General features: G+C 43.1%; 1 protein-coding gene across 1 annotated transcript in view; it reads right to left on the bottom strand.

Moving 5' to 3' along the window:
* Positions 1 to 14,772, bottom strand: part of LOC124544668 (putative fatty acyl-CoA reductase CG5065) — a 241,998-nt gene that overhangs the window by 21,102 nt on the left and 206,124 nt on the right. The window contains exons 5-8 of the mRNA XM_047123286.1: positions 14,041 to 14,153; positions 13,694 to 13,886; positions 9,469 to 9,708; positions 1,112 to 1,369 (exon numbers count right to left, since the gene is read on the bottom strand). Coding sequence (XP_046979242.1) covers positions 1,112 to 1,369; positions 9,469 to 9,708; positions 13,694 to 13,886; positions 14,041 to 14,153 — 804 coding nt within the window. The remainder of the gene's footprint in view (positions 1 to 1,111; positions 1,370 to 9,468; positions 9,709 to 13,693; positions 13,887 to 14,040; positions 14,154 to 14,772) is intronic.

Raw genomic sequence — 14,772 nt, 5'->3', positions numbered from 1 at the left:
CGCAGCAATTTTTGTGCCTGGAGGGCACTGACTGTTTCTAACAACAGAGTGCCATTCCGTAATCTGGAACAAGACTTTACAGGACCTGCAATTGCGTCAACACCTTTCTGAATAATGAAAGGGTTGACCGTGGAGAAGTCGTGACCTTCGTCAGACTGAGAAACAACAAGGAACTGTGGCAACGATGGAAGAACTGACTGTGGCTGAGACTCAGTGAACTTACGCTTGTGAGCAGACATAGTGGAAGATGAGGAAATCATTGCGGAAGAATCCCCCATGATTACCGGCGTCTCCAATGGCGCGCTCCTCCCTTGTGGGGGCCCTCTCTGAGGGCACTCCCGCCTTAGGTGATTGTTCACACCTCAGGTCACACCTCCCGACAAACGGACGGAGGGACCAATCGGCACTTTCGGAAGGTATAGGCTCAGGTAATCACCCCTCCCTGGGCCTGGCCGTTACCAGGGGCTACGTACGTGTCCTACCTGTCTACCCGGGGTGGGGAATTATGCGTTACCCCGTCACCGGCTACGCATGGAAGAGTATGGGTCGGCCTTCAGACACGCACAGGGAGGAAGAAAGAGAAAGGGAAAGGAAAGAAGAGGGGGTCTCAAACGCCGCAGCGGAGAAAAGGGTAAAGAGAAGAGGTAAGGAAAAGAGAAGGACAAAGGAAGGAAGAAGACAGACAAGCAAGGAAGGCGAAGAATGCGGTACATTTACAAGCGTCCGTCTCCGGACGTAGGCACAAACCATACTCCCAGAGGGGGAGAAAGGGAAGGAAAGAGCCAGAGGTGGGGGGGGGGGCGAAGACAGGGGATGGGGAAGGATGCGGAAAGGGAAGGTATGCAGCCCGGAAAGGAAGGAAGCCACATTAGCTCGGGGCCCCGTGCTCGCTACGCACGTATCCACAAAAGAGTTGTGGATCCCCTTTGGGGAGCTGCCAATGTGGGTGACTTGATACTTATTGGTGTGATTTGTGTAAAAAATCCCCTGTTCTGCAGATCTATTAGTAAGGAGCATGTTATTTCTATGTAGCATACATTTATAAAAGTGATGCATATTGAAAGTCCCAGAGACTGCATATAATCTTTTATGCTGGTGTATGTATACTTACATTCGCAGATGTCTTCTGGCAGCTGGAAGTGTTTCTGGTAGCTCTTTCAAGATGTATAATCTTGCAGCCCTTATACAATCTTCAAAGTAAGCATCTATATCCAAATCATCTCCATCGATCTTATAAAGAAGCCTTTCCCTTTTGTTCAACTGTTTTCTAACTTCAAGTGCAGAATCATTTATAAACTGCCACTGATTGTTTGCATAGTACTCAAACACCTCAAAACCTTTCATGATTCTTCGTTGAACTCTCATCATTCTGAAAAGAATAGTCATAAGTCACAATGATTATATTGGCAATGTTAATAAATGATCATTCAATTTTATATTTTATTAGATTATTTCCATAATTGTATTGTTATGGCACTTTAATAAAGAAATGCTTTATATTGGCCTTGTTCTGATGCAGTCAATAGGGCCACTGAATAAGTGGTCTGCTACTAGCATATTGAGTGGGGTGAATAGTGACATCTCATGTTACATGCCAACAGCACACATTACTTATATGTGAATGTGGAAGGCTCTTGTGTGTCCAGCCAGGTGACACTGTGGAAACCATGCAATATTTTGATGGAAAACATTTGCGGTTCCAGTCAGGCAGCAGTGCTGAAAAACCATGACTTACGAGGACTGTCATACTCATCACTATCACCTTCTGGCAATGTGTTGATATGAAACTTGATAAAAAAAGAATTTACAACCATCTCCTAAACAGGAGGGAGAGCTATTGGTGAGGCAACACATGTGAGAAGCTGTATGTCAATAGTTCAACCAGCAGAGTTCAGCTCACTTTGTGGGTCAAGAATGCCTACACCACCAGCCCATACAGTGTTTCAGCACTTTTCCAGAAGATGACAGACATGTCACTTGTTGAAATGTCACAGTCCAGATGAAAACAACTAAATCAGTCAGACAAATACTGCACAAATTGTATCACTGATCTGACTACATTACCAAAAACACATCTTTGATAGGTTTTAGGGACCTGAAAATGTAGCATCTTTTTTTGGCAAAATTAGATCTTTCTTGGCAAAATTAATATCCTTTTTGTACATGGTTGTACACACAAATTTAAATTTTTTCAATGCTGCATGTCTATAGGAAAAATTAATTGCAAAAGAGATGATTGGGAATAAAATAATAACATGGAATAAATAACTTTTATTCTCTATGATAAGAGCTTTTTGTGTGGAATATTTCCTTTTGTAAAATCTTCAACAGTTTTTTTCTGAAATAGTCTTTGCTTGTTCTGGTACCCAGCTCCAGGGAAACTGAATGCTGTCTAGAGGAAATGGGCCTAGGGCATAGTCTTGCTGCAGCTCTGCGCTTGCAGCATGAGCATACTACTCATTCCGCCATGAGAATACACTGGTCAATAATGTTCCTCATGGCCAATACAAATGTGGCCGCTCAATGAACAGCCGGTTGGTTCTGTACTTGCATCTGATATTGTTGATTACTACCATCACTGTACTACAGACTATTCAATAACAATCTTGCTTGGTACTTGGTTTTTCTCTTTGGTCTCAATTCAGATTCTCTTTTTGCTCTTGGCATGTTGACACCATTGTGGTGAAGGTCTCTGATTTGGATTTCATTGCTTACATAGGGTGCTTTGACCCTGTTCTTGTCCATGTCGTGCCCAGTGTTAGTCAGCTGTGTTTAGCTGGGCTACCACTTGGTGTCATGTTTTCTTCCACAGGTGGCCATACCAGTGTGCAACTTCAGATGTTTCTCTCCTGGGTTCTGATGTGTGTGCTGATATATAACTACTCATGGATATAGCATTGGTAATGAGGAAAAGAGAAGTTGTTGAGTATCATGGATGCTAAATTGGTTTGCCTGTTGGAGCAACAGCAGCATCTAATGCAATGGTAGCAGCTTCATATAGAATTGTTACAAAAGTCACTTGAGCTTCAGGTGGACAAATTTTGAGTGTATGAGGCCACTTTCTCTAAGCTTCAGCAACGTCTGCAGTCAATGCCCCCATTTTTCCTCTGTCATTTCCACATTTCAGTGACACTATGTAGGACTGGAACACATATTTGCATTGACTGAAGAAATATTTAATTGCATTTCAAGTCACTGGAGATTCATTGATCCATTCAAGTCACTAGTGTTTTTGTCTTGGGTGTCATCACAAATATTCTTCCTGCTCCACAAATTGACATATCTCTCTTACCATATTGCACTCTCCATTCAGGAGATATGTGCTCTGTTGACTAATTATTATTCCCAAAGAAATCAGGTGGTTACTTACAGGCTTGAGTTTCATCAATAACATAAATACCTGGACAATCATGTTGCTCGTGAGTTACTGACTTGCAACCTGTCATCTACAAGTGCAATGTCACTTGTGCCAATCAAGGCTGCAAGGCTTCATACATGGACTCTTTGATTCATGATGTGGTGTAGCTGGCACCCAATCCTGAGATCTACACAGTGGTGCTGAAACTGGACAGCCCATTGTTGGAGAACGTCTTAGGTATCATACATTCATTCAAGATTGTGCAGGTGGCTAGCAAATGACTCATGGTGACACCCAACCTGTGGTAGTTAGTGTACCACCTTACATTCCAGCCCAGCATTGCAGGCTGGAGCAACATTGTGATTCATTATTGTCCGAAGTCTCTATGGTGTCTGAGCCTCCAGTTCCCCTCGTTGATGGTCATGGTGATCATTCCCTTCATGCCCACAGCATTTTTCCTCTCACTCCTGAGCAGACTGTCCAGATTGTTGGGGATCCTGCAGATGCTGTGGCAAATAGGAATGTCTGTGCCCAGTTTGTCAAAGTTGTGGAACCCACTCCCATCCTGCCCTGCAAGTACACAAGGACAATGTATATGTACTTTAGTTGGCTCGTGGTCTCCCCAGACGAATCTTTGATGCATAAATTGTTTCTCATACTTCACGTTTTTCACTGGCACTTCAGTTTCCAGGTGGACAGTAGAGTTACCATTTCTTAGCTGAAGAGGGCACATCTGAGTTGTTCCCATCCTCATGGCATTTGGTGGTCTATGAAGATGGTTCTATTTCTCTGTGTGGGCAGTTCTCAATCACTGTGACCTACAAAAGCATCATGGAGCTCATCATGTTCTTTGTCATGGAACACAGATCTGCTATCAACATTTTCAGCCTCAATGCCTTTACATCATCTGGATTTTCTATTTGCAATGAATTCAAGATCAAATCAACTGCAGTTTATTTCCAGGAACTGGACAATACCTGCACTGTGTTTGCATCTCTTTTTCAGTCAGATTTGGGATGTGCCTCTGGCTTTCAGGCACACATCATCCTAAGGCCAGATGGTACACCTTGTTTTTCCCATTACAGACCAGTCCTGGTTACCTTACATTCTGCCATGAAGCAGGAGCTAAATCATCAAGCCACATGGATCACTCCCCTACTTATCATCACAACACCCACTGGCTCTCTCAGATTCTGTAGAGATTTCTAGGCTACAATCAACATTCAATCACAGGTGGAAACTTATCCTACCCCTGGCTGGAATATCTTCTCACCAAATATGCTGGAGGGGAACACAAATCCAAGATCGACCTCACTGATCCTTACCTCCAGTTACCCTTAGATGAGGAATCATAGAACATCATTGTCATTAGTACTACTTTTGGTTTGTACAAGTATGAGAGGCTCCCATTTGGCATTGCCTCAGCCAGCACAATTTTTCAAAAGTTTCTGAAACAGCTGACACAGCATGATTTACTTGGATGATTTCATTCTGGTAGAGCCCTGCTACAAGGAGCATTTGCAAAATCTCCATATCCTTTTTATAACCTTGGGGGATGGAGACTTGCACTGCCATTTAGAGAAGTGCGGGTTTTTTCAGCCAGAAGTGGAGTATTTGGGGCACTGGTTCACCAAAGAGGGAACAGGCCAACTGATCGGAAAGTCACCGTGATAGACTCCTTTCCTTGCCCAACAAACTTTCCTAAATTGCAGATGTTTTTGGGCAAAATCGACTATTATTCCAAGTTCTTACTCACGTGGCCCGCATTGCACAACCACTAATTCGGCTATGTACAAGGGTTTTGTTCTACAGCTGGATCCTTGCCTGAGAATGGAATTCTACCCAATTGAAAACCATGCTGAAATCCGCTCACATTATTCTCTCATGGTCACCCGTTGATTGTGGCAGTTGATGCATCTGCATATGGCATCGTGGTGGACTTGGTGCAAAGGAATGGGGATGACTCCAACTAGTCTATAGCTTACCAGTCAAAGACATGAAACCTGCACAGTGCAACTATTCACAGACTGAAAAGGAGGCACTGGGGATAGTGTTTACCATTTAAAAAACTTTATTTTTACCTTTTTGGGATACAGTTTCCCCTAATTACTGATCAAAAGCCATTGATGACATTATCTGGGCCATGCTCCAGCCTCCCGGAGTGAATAGACCAATGCCTCCATCAAGCTTGTGGCACAGCATTCCAGTGCTGATGCATTGTCACATCTACCTGCTGGCCCAAAGGAGGTCTTCTGCTTCCATATCAATACTGAGTGGCAACACATTTTGGACAGTTTCCCATTACAGCTGCTTGTGCCACTGTCACCCTCTGCCAGGACTCCACCCTGCAGCTAGATACCTACTATATGACCACTGGCTGGCAAACTTACCTCACCCACCAGCTTGGAAATGAATTCAGTTGGAAACGTATTTCTCACAGTTATTGATGAAATTATCCTTTTGCAATCTGAGATGAACATGTATTGAGTGGCCATCCTGGCTGACTTGCACCAACAGGTGTTGAGTCTGTTGCATTGTGGACATTGTGGGATGTCCTGCATGAAGGCACTAGCTTGTTGACATATGTACTAGCCGGGGGTCAATGATGACATTGAAGGAATGGTCCACGGCTGCACGAAGTGTGCTTGCCACTAGTCAGTGCCCTCACAGTCTTTTACCCACAGTCTTTCACCCTCTGCCTGCCCTGGGGCCACATTCATCTTGATCTTCCAGGCCTGTTTTTGGGATCAATGTGATTGCTCATTGTGGATACTTACTTAAAATAGTCACATGTTGTATGCATGGCACCCAGAATGATCAGTGCCACCTTCAGTGCCATGGCTCAGGTTTTGGCCATCAAAGGGTGGCATCACACACTGGTCTGTACTAATTTGATGCAATTCATGGAATTTGCTTTTAAAACTTTCTATGAGGCCTATGGCATAAAACAAACCTGCAGCCATCTGTTCCATGATTCCTCAAATAGTGAAGCAGAATGCCTCATCCCAAATGAAAAATGCAGTTGATTCCTCTGCCAGAATGTTAGCCATCATCCTGTTTTAGAGCACTTATCAGCCTATGCTAATTAACAGTCATAGCCCCTTGAGTTTCTCCACAGGTGGCAACTGTGATCCTGCTTCATCTTCTGATATGGCCTCCTTTAGAACCGCAGTCCCATCCCTCCCACTGTTACTCAACTGGAGCAGTTACGTGGGCACATTCTTATGGGAGTACTGAGGCTTGAACACCAGTGACAGTGTGGGGACCCACAGGCGGTTGGTTATGTCAATCCAAACACAGGTGAGGCTTGAGCATCATCACCACAACCAGCTTTGGCTTCAAGTACATGCACTGCATCTGCTGCCACCTCCTTCACTGCCTTCTGGTGACAATATAGCACCACGGCCAGCACCCCTGGTGGCACTCTATGACTCTGCATTGTTGTACCAGTGAACTCTTCTGCATTCACAGAAGTGGAGCTCTCTGGCACGCCCATTGCCAATGTTATCCCAATGGAGGCCGCAACACCCTCTATGCAAAACTGAACGTTGAAGGGACCAAGTCTTCATCTGTACCTACATTTCAGCCACACACACTATCTGGGGCATTTCTGCCCAAATGTGCCTGTTTCAGAGAGGAGGGATCTGACATCCAGCTCCTCAGAAGCTGACAGGAGGAGATGGACCTAGTTGGGCGTTGGAAGGTAGAATCTTGCTGCAGAACATCGCTCCACAATGTGAGTGTACACATGAATACACCAGTCAATAGTGTTCCTTATGTTTAATATAAGTACGGCTGCCCAGCAAACGATCAGTCAGCTAGTCAGTACTGTACGAGTACTCGTGTCTGATATTGTCAATTACTGTCATCACTGTACTATGGACCACTCAATAACAATCTTGCTTGGCCCTTGATCTTTGTCTCTAGTTACAATTTGGATTGTGTCTCTCTTTGCTCTTGGCCTGTTCACACCAAAATTTCAACTTTGCACTTCATTTTTTTACATTAGTTGCTTTCATCATGTCCTTGTCTGTGTTCTAGCCACTGTCAGTTAGCTGTGTTTAGCCCAGCTACTGCTTGGTGTTGTGTTGTCTTCTCCAGGAGGCCCTTCTGCATTGTGGCTTCAGGTGTTTCTCTCCTGGGTTCTGACATGTGTGCTGGTATTTAGCTACTCAAAGATATAGCATTTATTTTCTTCTTTTTGCTCTGTATCAGCTTTCAGAAAATTATTGTTTCTTCTGCGAAGCAGCAGTATTTTTTTGTCAGTGAACAGAGCACTTCTCTGATTTAAACACCTACTTTTTGATGCGACATCACAGCAGAAGTTAACTGGTACATTCTTATGTTCATGCATAGTTGCAGTCTTTCTTTGCACTCTTGTTCTTGCACACATTCTTTTTCCAAACTGGGCTTCAGCATGTGTTGTACTATTTCTGATACTTATATGAAGAAAATAAAGATCTTTCAAATCATCTCTGATAAAATAAGTCACGTGGTTGCAGTTCACTATGAAATAGAATTTTTAAGTAAATTTGCATTTATTAATTAAAAATTCTGGGCATTTCTGATTTTTGAAGCAGAATTTGTATCTACCTGGAAAATAATTTTTTTCAGGTTTGTATGAATAACAGACCAATAAATGTGGTATGTTGGTGAATTAATGATCTTTCACATTTTTGAGGAGAAAGATTTAATTTGATGGGAAATGAATGTAAATCACAAGTGAAATATTCCAATTTATCAGATTGTAGTGTACCTATTTTAAGCCTGTAAGAAGGAATAATTATTCACCGTGGAGACTTATTTTATGTGTATTGGATGGGGTAAGAGAGACTTCCATAGAAATCGAAATGAGAGTGAGCACCAGTGGAATTATCAGCTACCTGAACAATGCAGGAGGAGATATACTTTTTATTTGCAGCTTTATAGGATGGAGTGGGTTTTCCCAAATCCAAGCAATTTGTGCCATTCACACCTTTCAGAAACTCTGGGACCATCACCTGGACTGGCCAGCATGCAGAAGATTTCCTGTCACCTCACATGAACATTCCCACCAGTTAGTTTTCAAATTAGGTTACGAGGGGTTCTTCGTGGCAGTTGCATTGAAGAGAGGGTTTTCATTACCTGTATAAGAGATGAATGACAAACAAGCCCATAATTTTGCATGCCAAAGTATAGCCACAATTAATCCCAAGAAAGAGCATGTTCTGGTTTCCCAAGTTCACAGAGAGTTTGACAAGAATGTCATATGTAAAGTGCGGTTGATGGTGTGTCACATGATGGTGTGAAAAGTCAAGCATCCACTCCAAAATCAAGGAAGAAATATGTTACAGTATTTTGTTGGTGATTTGTGTAAAAATGGTGTGAGCCAGCTGTTTCTCCAATGCAGTTGACAGCAGAAGGAAGTAAGAACTCTGTGGGAACTTCAGAACTATTGTCCCAAAGAGCTGGACTTTACAGGTGTCAAATAAATTTTATTTCAAGTGTGTTGTGTCATTCATCACTGAAAGACTCAAAGGTCTGAAAAAGAACCATAACTTGTACATCTTTGATCTATTTTCCTTTCTGTTTTACAGGTTATGGAGCATTCCCTTGGTAACAATGAGCAAAACTTGTCAAGTTGTTATGTTCTAGGAAAAGGTTAATTACTGAAACTCAAAGCAGATACTGGTAACATTTTAGTATCAGACTGTCTCATAGTGATAGCATGATTTGGAACTGGATCAGTCAGTAATTTTCCTAGAAGAGGTCTAAAGCATGCTGATGCAGTGGTGAAAGCTGTATGAGTATTCTTGAGGACCCACCTGCCCCTACTGGTAATCACTTTTTTTTAAGTAGCCATCTACATAATGTTGATGGCTACTTAAAGCAATCAGGAGATTGCAAAAGTTGGTTTAAAAATGTGTCTATACTGCATCCATATAATCAAGGCTTTACTGCCCATGTCATGCTTGTCTGCAACTCAATGTGTCATCTTTATCATGAGTAGAAACCCAATCCTTTTCATAATATTTTCAGAAATGCAGTGTTGTGGATGAAAGAGTTATTGGACCGAAACAAGTAGGTCAGGCGAAATGGAAAGTGACGAGTGTCGCCGGGTTAATACTCACATCGGTTTGTGCCCAGCCAGAAAGATGAGTGTGTCGATGAGGATGGCTGGGATGAAGTGGAAGAATAGCAGACAGATGTTGTGCAGCAGGCGGCTCCTCTTCATGCTGCCACCCGGGTACCACACCACGCCATTGAGCGGCACGCGTTCTGTAATCTTCCTGCCCCGCTCAATGATCTCTGCCCATGAAATTTGGAACTCGGAGCTGGAAGTCATGTTCACAATGCTCTTCTCTTTATCCCTGGAAGCATAGTTCTGTGGTTAGAGTTTTCCATTTGGCCATTACCTCAAAAGGCAGTTTTAAATGTACAGAAGCAACACCACAGTATACAAGCCTATAGCATGTCTCTGAAGGAAACATATCTAATGTATAGCCATACATATTTCTAAATTAAGGTAACCCTGTGAAAACTGTGGTAGGGAAGGAGAATGGCCGACTTCGGTTTATTGGGGGAGTTTTAGGAAAGATTGGTTCACCTGTACAGGATGCGGGTGTAACTTATTCTTGAGTACTGCTCGAGTATTTGGGATCTGTACCAGATTAGATTGAAGGAAAACGTCGAAGTAAATCAGAGGCGGGCTGCTAGATCTTTTGCTGGTAGTTTCGAACAACACGTAAGTGTTATGGAAATGCTTCGGTAACTCAAATGAGAATTCCTGGAGGGAAGGCGACGTTCCTATCGAGAAACGCTATTGAGAAAATTTTGAGAACCGGCATTTGAAACTGACTGCCAAACGATTCTATTTCCACCAACATATATTGCTCGTAAGGACCACAAGATGTGAGAAATTGGGGCCCATAGGGTGGCATATAGAAAGTCGTTTTTCTCTCGCTCCATGCGAGGGGAACAGAAAAGAAAATGGCTAGTATTGGTACAGCGTTCCCTAAGCCACGCGCCGTTCGGCGGCTTGGGGAGTATCTATGTAGATGTAGATAGGTAGACAGATTCACGAGCATTGTTTGTGTATGTAATTTATTTCCATTACGTCAGTCTGTGTGTGTATGTCCGACCCTAGATACTAGACGACCAAAATGGTTCAAATGGCTCTGAGAACTATGCGACTTAGCTTCTGAGGTCATCAGTCACCTAAACTTAGAACTAGTTAAACCTAAGTAACCTAAGGACTTCACACACATCCAGGCCGAGGCAGGATTCAAACCTGCGACCGTAGCGGGCGCGCGGTTCCAGACTGTAGCACCTAGAACCGCACGGCCACTCCGGCCTGCTACTAGACGACCACCGTATTATTGCACCTGAGAGTGAGAGCACTTCGGTCGGTTACTGAAGCCCATCAAAACGTCCTCTGCTTGTTCATGAAGCTTTTCGGACTTTCCACGTAGTATGTCGAAAAAACTGATATGGTTTTTGTTTACTGTGATGTCACCCCGTGGGTCAGATGACTGCCACACGAGACAAAGTCCAAAAATATCATGGTTGGGTAGTAATTAGTGCAAAGCTGGAGCGGCTTATTAGTTATACCTACATCTATATACATACTCTGGAAGGTACCGTGTACGGTGGATAGTGGGGGGGTACGTTGTACCACTGCTAGTCATTCCATTTTTCTGTTGCACTCGCAAATGGAGCAGGGAAAAAACGACTCTATACATGCTATACGTGCTTCCACACGAGTCCTGATTTCTCTTACCTAGTCTTCACGGTCCTTCCACGATATGTATACTCCTAGCAGTAGAATCGTTCTGCACTCTATCGCCAATGACCGTATATAAACTTTCTCAATAGGGTTTCACAAAAAGAATGTCTCCTCCCGTCCAAAGATTCCCGTTTGAGTTCATGGAGCGTTTCCACAATACTTGCTTGTTGATCGAAATTACCGGTAAGAAATCTAGCAACACGCCTCTAATTGCTTTGATGACTTCCTATAATCCGATCTGATGGGGATACCAAACACTCGAGCAGTACTTAACAATGGGTCGCACACCATTTCACGCCGCATTGCTACTGTACGCCTAGATATTTAACTGACGTGATTGTCAGCTGCAATCCATGCAAGATGATCCGGATTTAAATGATCCGCAAGCTTGGCAAGGACCGCAAAAATATTAGCGTACTCTCCAAAATGATGACTGAGGAAACTTATGATTACTAAATGAGGCACAAATCACAATCATTCTTTAGATATGCACTTCAGAGCCCATGTTTACTGGAAATTTTTTTATTGTTTTGGTGTAAGGAACCCGTCCTCCAGATGTGAATAGCATCAGTGGATGGTCTGATAAGTTTAGGGAGACTGGCAGCGTTGCTGACAAGGCAAGAAGCGCTAGAGCTGGAGTGAGTGACGTCCCCGTTGATACTGTGTGTACATGGAATTTCAACTCAATTCGCGGAAATCGACGCGTCGTGTTTCGAGCGACATGGGCATACCTCAGAACGTTATGGTCAAGATTTTACATAAATTGCCGCATTTCCATGCATACAAAGTGCAATTCCTACAATCTGTGAAGCCGGACGATAGGCTCCGAGGTGCTGAATTTGCTAGTAACATGCTGGAATGAATCGATGCAAACAACAGTTACCCAATAAAGTACGTTTTTCCGATGGAGCCACTTTTCACAACTCTGGGATAGTAAACGGGCAGAATGTTCGGATCTGGAGGTCGGAGAACCCGCATATCGTGGTACAGCTCATAAGGGACAGCCGGAAACTTCACGTGTGGTGTGGCTTAATGCACAACACAAATATTTGGCCGCTCTTTTTGATTGAATCTACCATTAAGTTTGGCCCCTGCAGTGAGTCGTCGGCGCGGCTATGTGGAGGACCCGGGTTCCTTTCCCGGTACTGCCAAGAATTTTTCTTTGGTGGGAGGAATGGAACGGGATGCACTCAGCCTCGTGACGTCAACTTCCAAGAATTTTCTATGCCACTCATAAATCTACTTGTGCATAAGCGGCTTCTTGCTCAGTCGACTGCGGAATGCACGTTCCACTTGAAGAGTGCATTGACTTCGCACAAATATAGTCGCCATATTGTTACAAACAAACAACAGCGGAGCTGTGTCAAAACTCTGTCCAGTGACATGCGCAAAGTGTTTCTATATTTTATGGTTGGTAACAAACAAGTGAAATCCGTTTCTTATTTTTAAACCACCCGCATAGTCTCTGGCTAATATTGTACATTTTTGGCACTCAGTCTCGTACACCGCACTATTTATTTTGCGGTATTTGTTATTTATTTTGCATGATTTGTTGTCTTGTGAAGTGGAAATGGCTTTGAAATCAGCGGAACGCACGTCCGTCTGGGAATTACTGGAAGTATACAGCGGTTGCTAACCTTATGGTGTGTTAAACGAGTATAGTAATCGCTAAAAGAAAACGGTAAAATACGGTTAGTTGTTGTGGAAATACAGGGAAATGTATCTGGAAGGATTTGAGCCTCAATTAGTACAGAAATTAAACTTATTGCGGGCAAATTATAGCACAGATCTGGAAAGAATTACGAGTGCTTCGAAAATCAGAGCTGGTCCTGACGAGCTACTAGAGGCAGCGCATCGGCATTTTGATAGCAGGAACGTTTTGCAAGGGCAGGGAATTTTTAGCGCAGTTCAGATACAAATAAGTGTACTTGTTTTTAAAATTGGATTTAAACGAATAAATATTATGCAGATTCAATTGCAGTTGCCGGTGTAACCATTTGCAAAATACATCCACGCTCAGAAAGTTCCAATAATCATTTGGCTCGCTTATACCCAAGTCACTCAGAAAATTTCATAGCGTCAATCTTCCTCTCTTCTTGTACCACTTAGTCATCAGTCTACGCTTCCTGTTTCCCTTATGAGACTGAAAAGCCAGTCCAAGAGCCAAATAACAGCCCGTGTCCGTATCTGACACTAATACTGCTCAATATCGATTCGCTCTGGAGCGAATGGGTCATTACGCTGAATATTATTATCCAGTATTACTGATAGTCTACGCACACCTAGGGGTCGCTTCAGCCGGCCATCAATAATGTGAGTCGGTGTTATAGAAAATATATGACGTATTTCTGCTTCTGTTGCTGAAAAAATGGACGTCCTTTTTAATCACTACTGTCGCGTTTTTCATGAATGAAACGTATGTTTTTCTTCAATCGGCCTATAGTATTCTGACACTTGGAAATATTGAGTGAAACACGTACTAAAATTACTAGTGCAAGCGGTTATGATCATTCACGTTGCCAGTCGTTAGGCACGAACATGTTGCAAAATCGTAACGCATCTCCACTTACCCATTAGCAACATAATTCCACGTAGCAATCATTATTCCGTTCACTGCGATATCGACAGGCAGGTAGTCAGCATAGCCGTTCTGGTCGCAGTACATCGTACGGATCACACCCTTGCCTGCTCCGATCAGCAGACCCGTTGGTCCGTTTATATTGTCTGTCCATCCCGGTAGAGGTTCCTTCCATATCGGAATCACTGGAAAAAATAATACTGGGTCAAGGTCTAAATTTAAACACACAATGTGAAGCGTATTTTACATCTCATAATTTTTTTTAAAGTAATCAGTTTAGAAGCACTTGTGGAGAGGTTCAAGCTTAAGCGAAATATTTATTACTTGTTTTGAACTCACCTACAGAAGGCCGGAGTATCAACACTGGTAAGCCTTTCTCCATCGCTTCGACGCAAAGACCTTCTGCGAGGGCCTTTGTGAAGGCGTAAGTGTTCGGAAGATTTCCCAAAACACTGTGGAATAGACATAGTCATGATAATTAAGGGCCCATTATTGTCAGGCTTAATTTCTTCTAATTAGAATGTAGTAATGATATAGCGATAAAACAAAATATATATGCAGATGTAAAAATTGGATACGAGATTAAGTGAGGACGTACTAATTGTCGCACTTGTGATAAATTACGATGCTAAATTCACCAAGGTACCGTTACTCTCCTCGCAACCTATTAGCATCCGGGATGCATCACCTAATGCGATTTTTGACTTGCTCACGCCTTGTGGCCTAGGTATGTACGACCGCGAACCGCCAACCATCAGCCAAATTGACCTTGTCGATGTTCTGAGCGTCCATTGGCGGAGTTCCACCGTGTGATGCCAATATTACATGAAGTGCGGTGAGCAGAGGTACAAGGTTGAGACAGATTCCAGAGGAAGCACTCCTAAATCTGATAATCCATGTAACTCACTGTCGATCGTAGAAGAATCTTTTTTCGTTTCAGTGTGCTGAATGGTCTGTCAGCCTACGCCACAGATTTACACAGTGAAAAAAAAAAAAAAAAACATTTTTACAGTAACGCTGTTCTTGCTCAATAAATCTACAAAGAGCGCCACGGGGAACGTGATTAATCCG

Source organism: Schistocerca americana, chromosome 8, assembly GCF_021461395.2.
Source record: "Schistocerca americana isolate TAMUIC-IGC-003095 chromosome 8, iqSchAmer2.1, whole genome shotgun sequence".
Lineage (NCBI taxonomy): Eukaryota > Metazoa > Arthropoda > Insecta > Orthoptera > Acrididae > Schistocerca > Schistocerca americana.
Note: the sequence above shows the minus strand (reverse complement) of the source record. Positions and strands in the feature narration are given on the sequence as shown.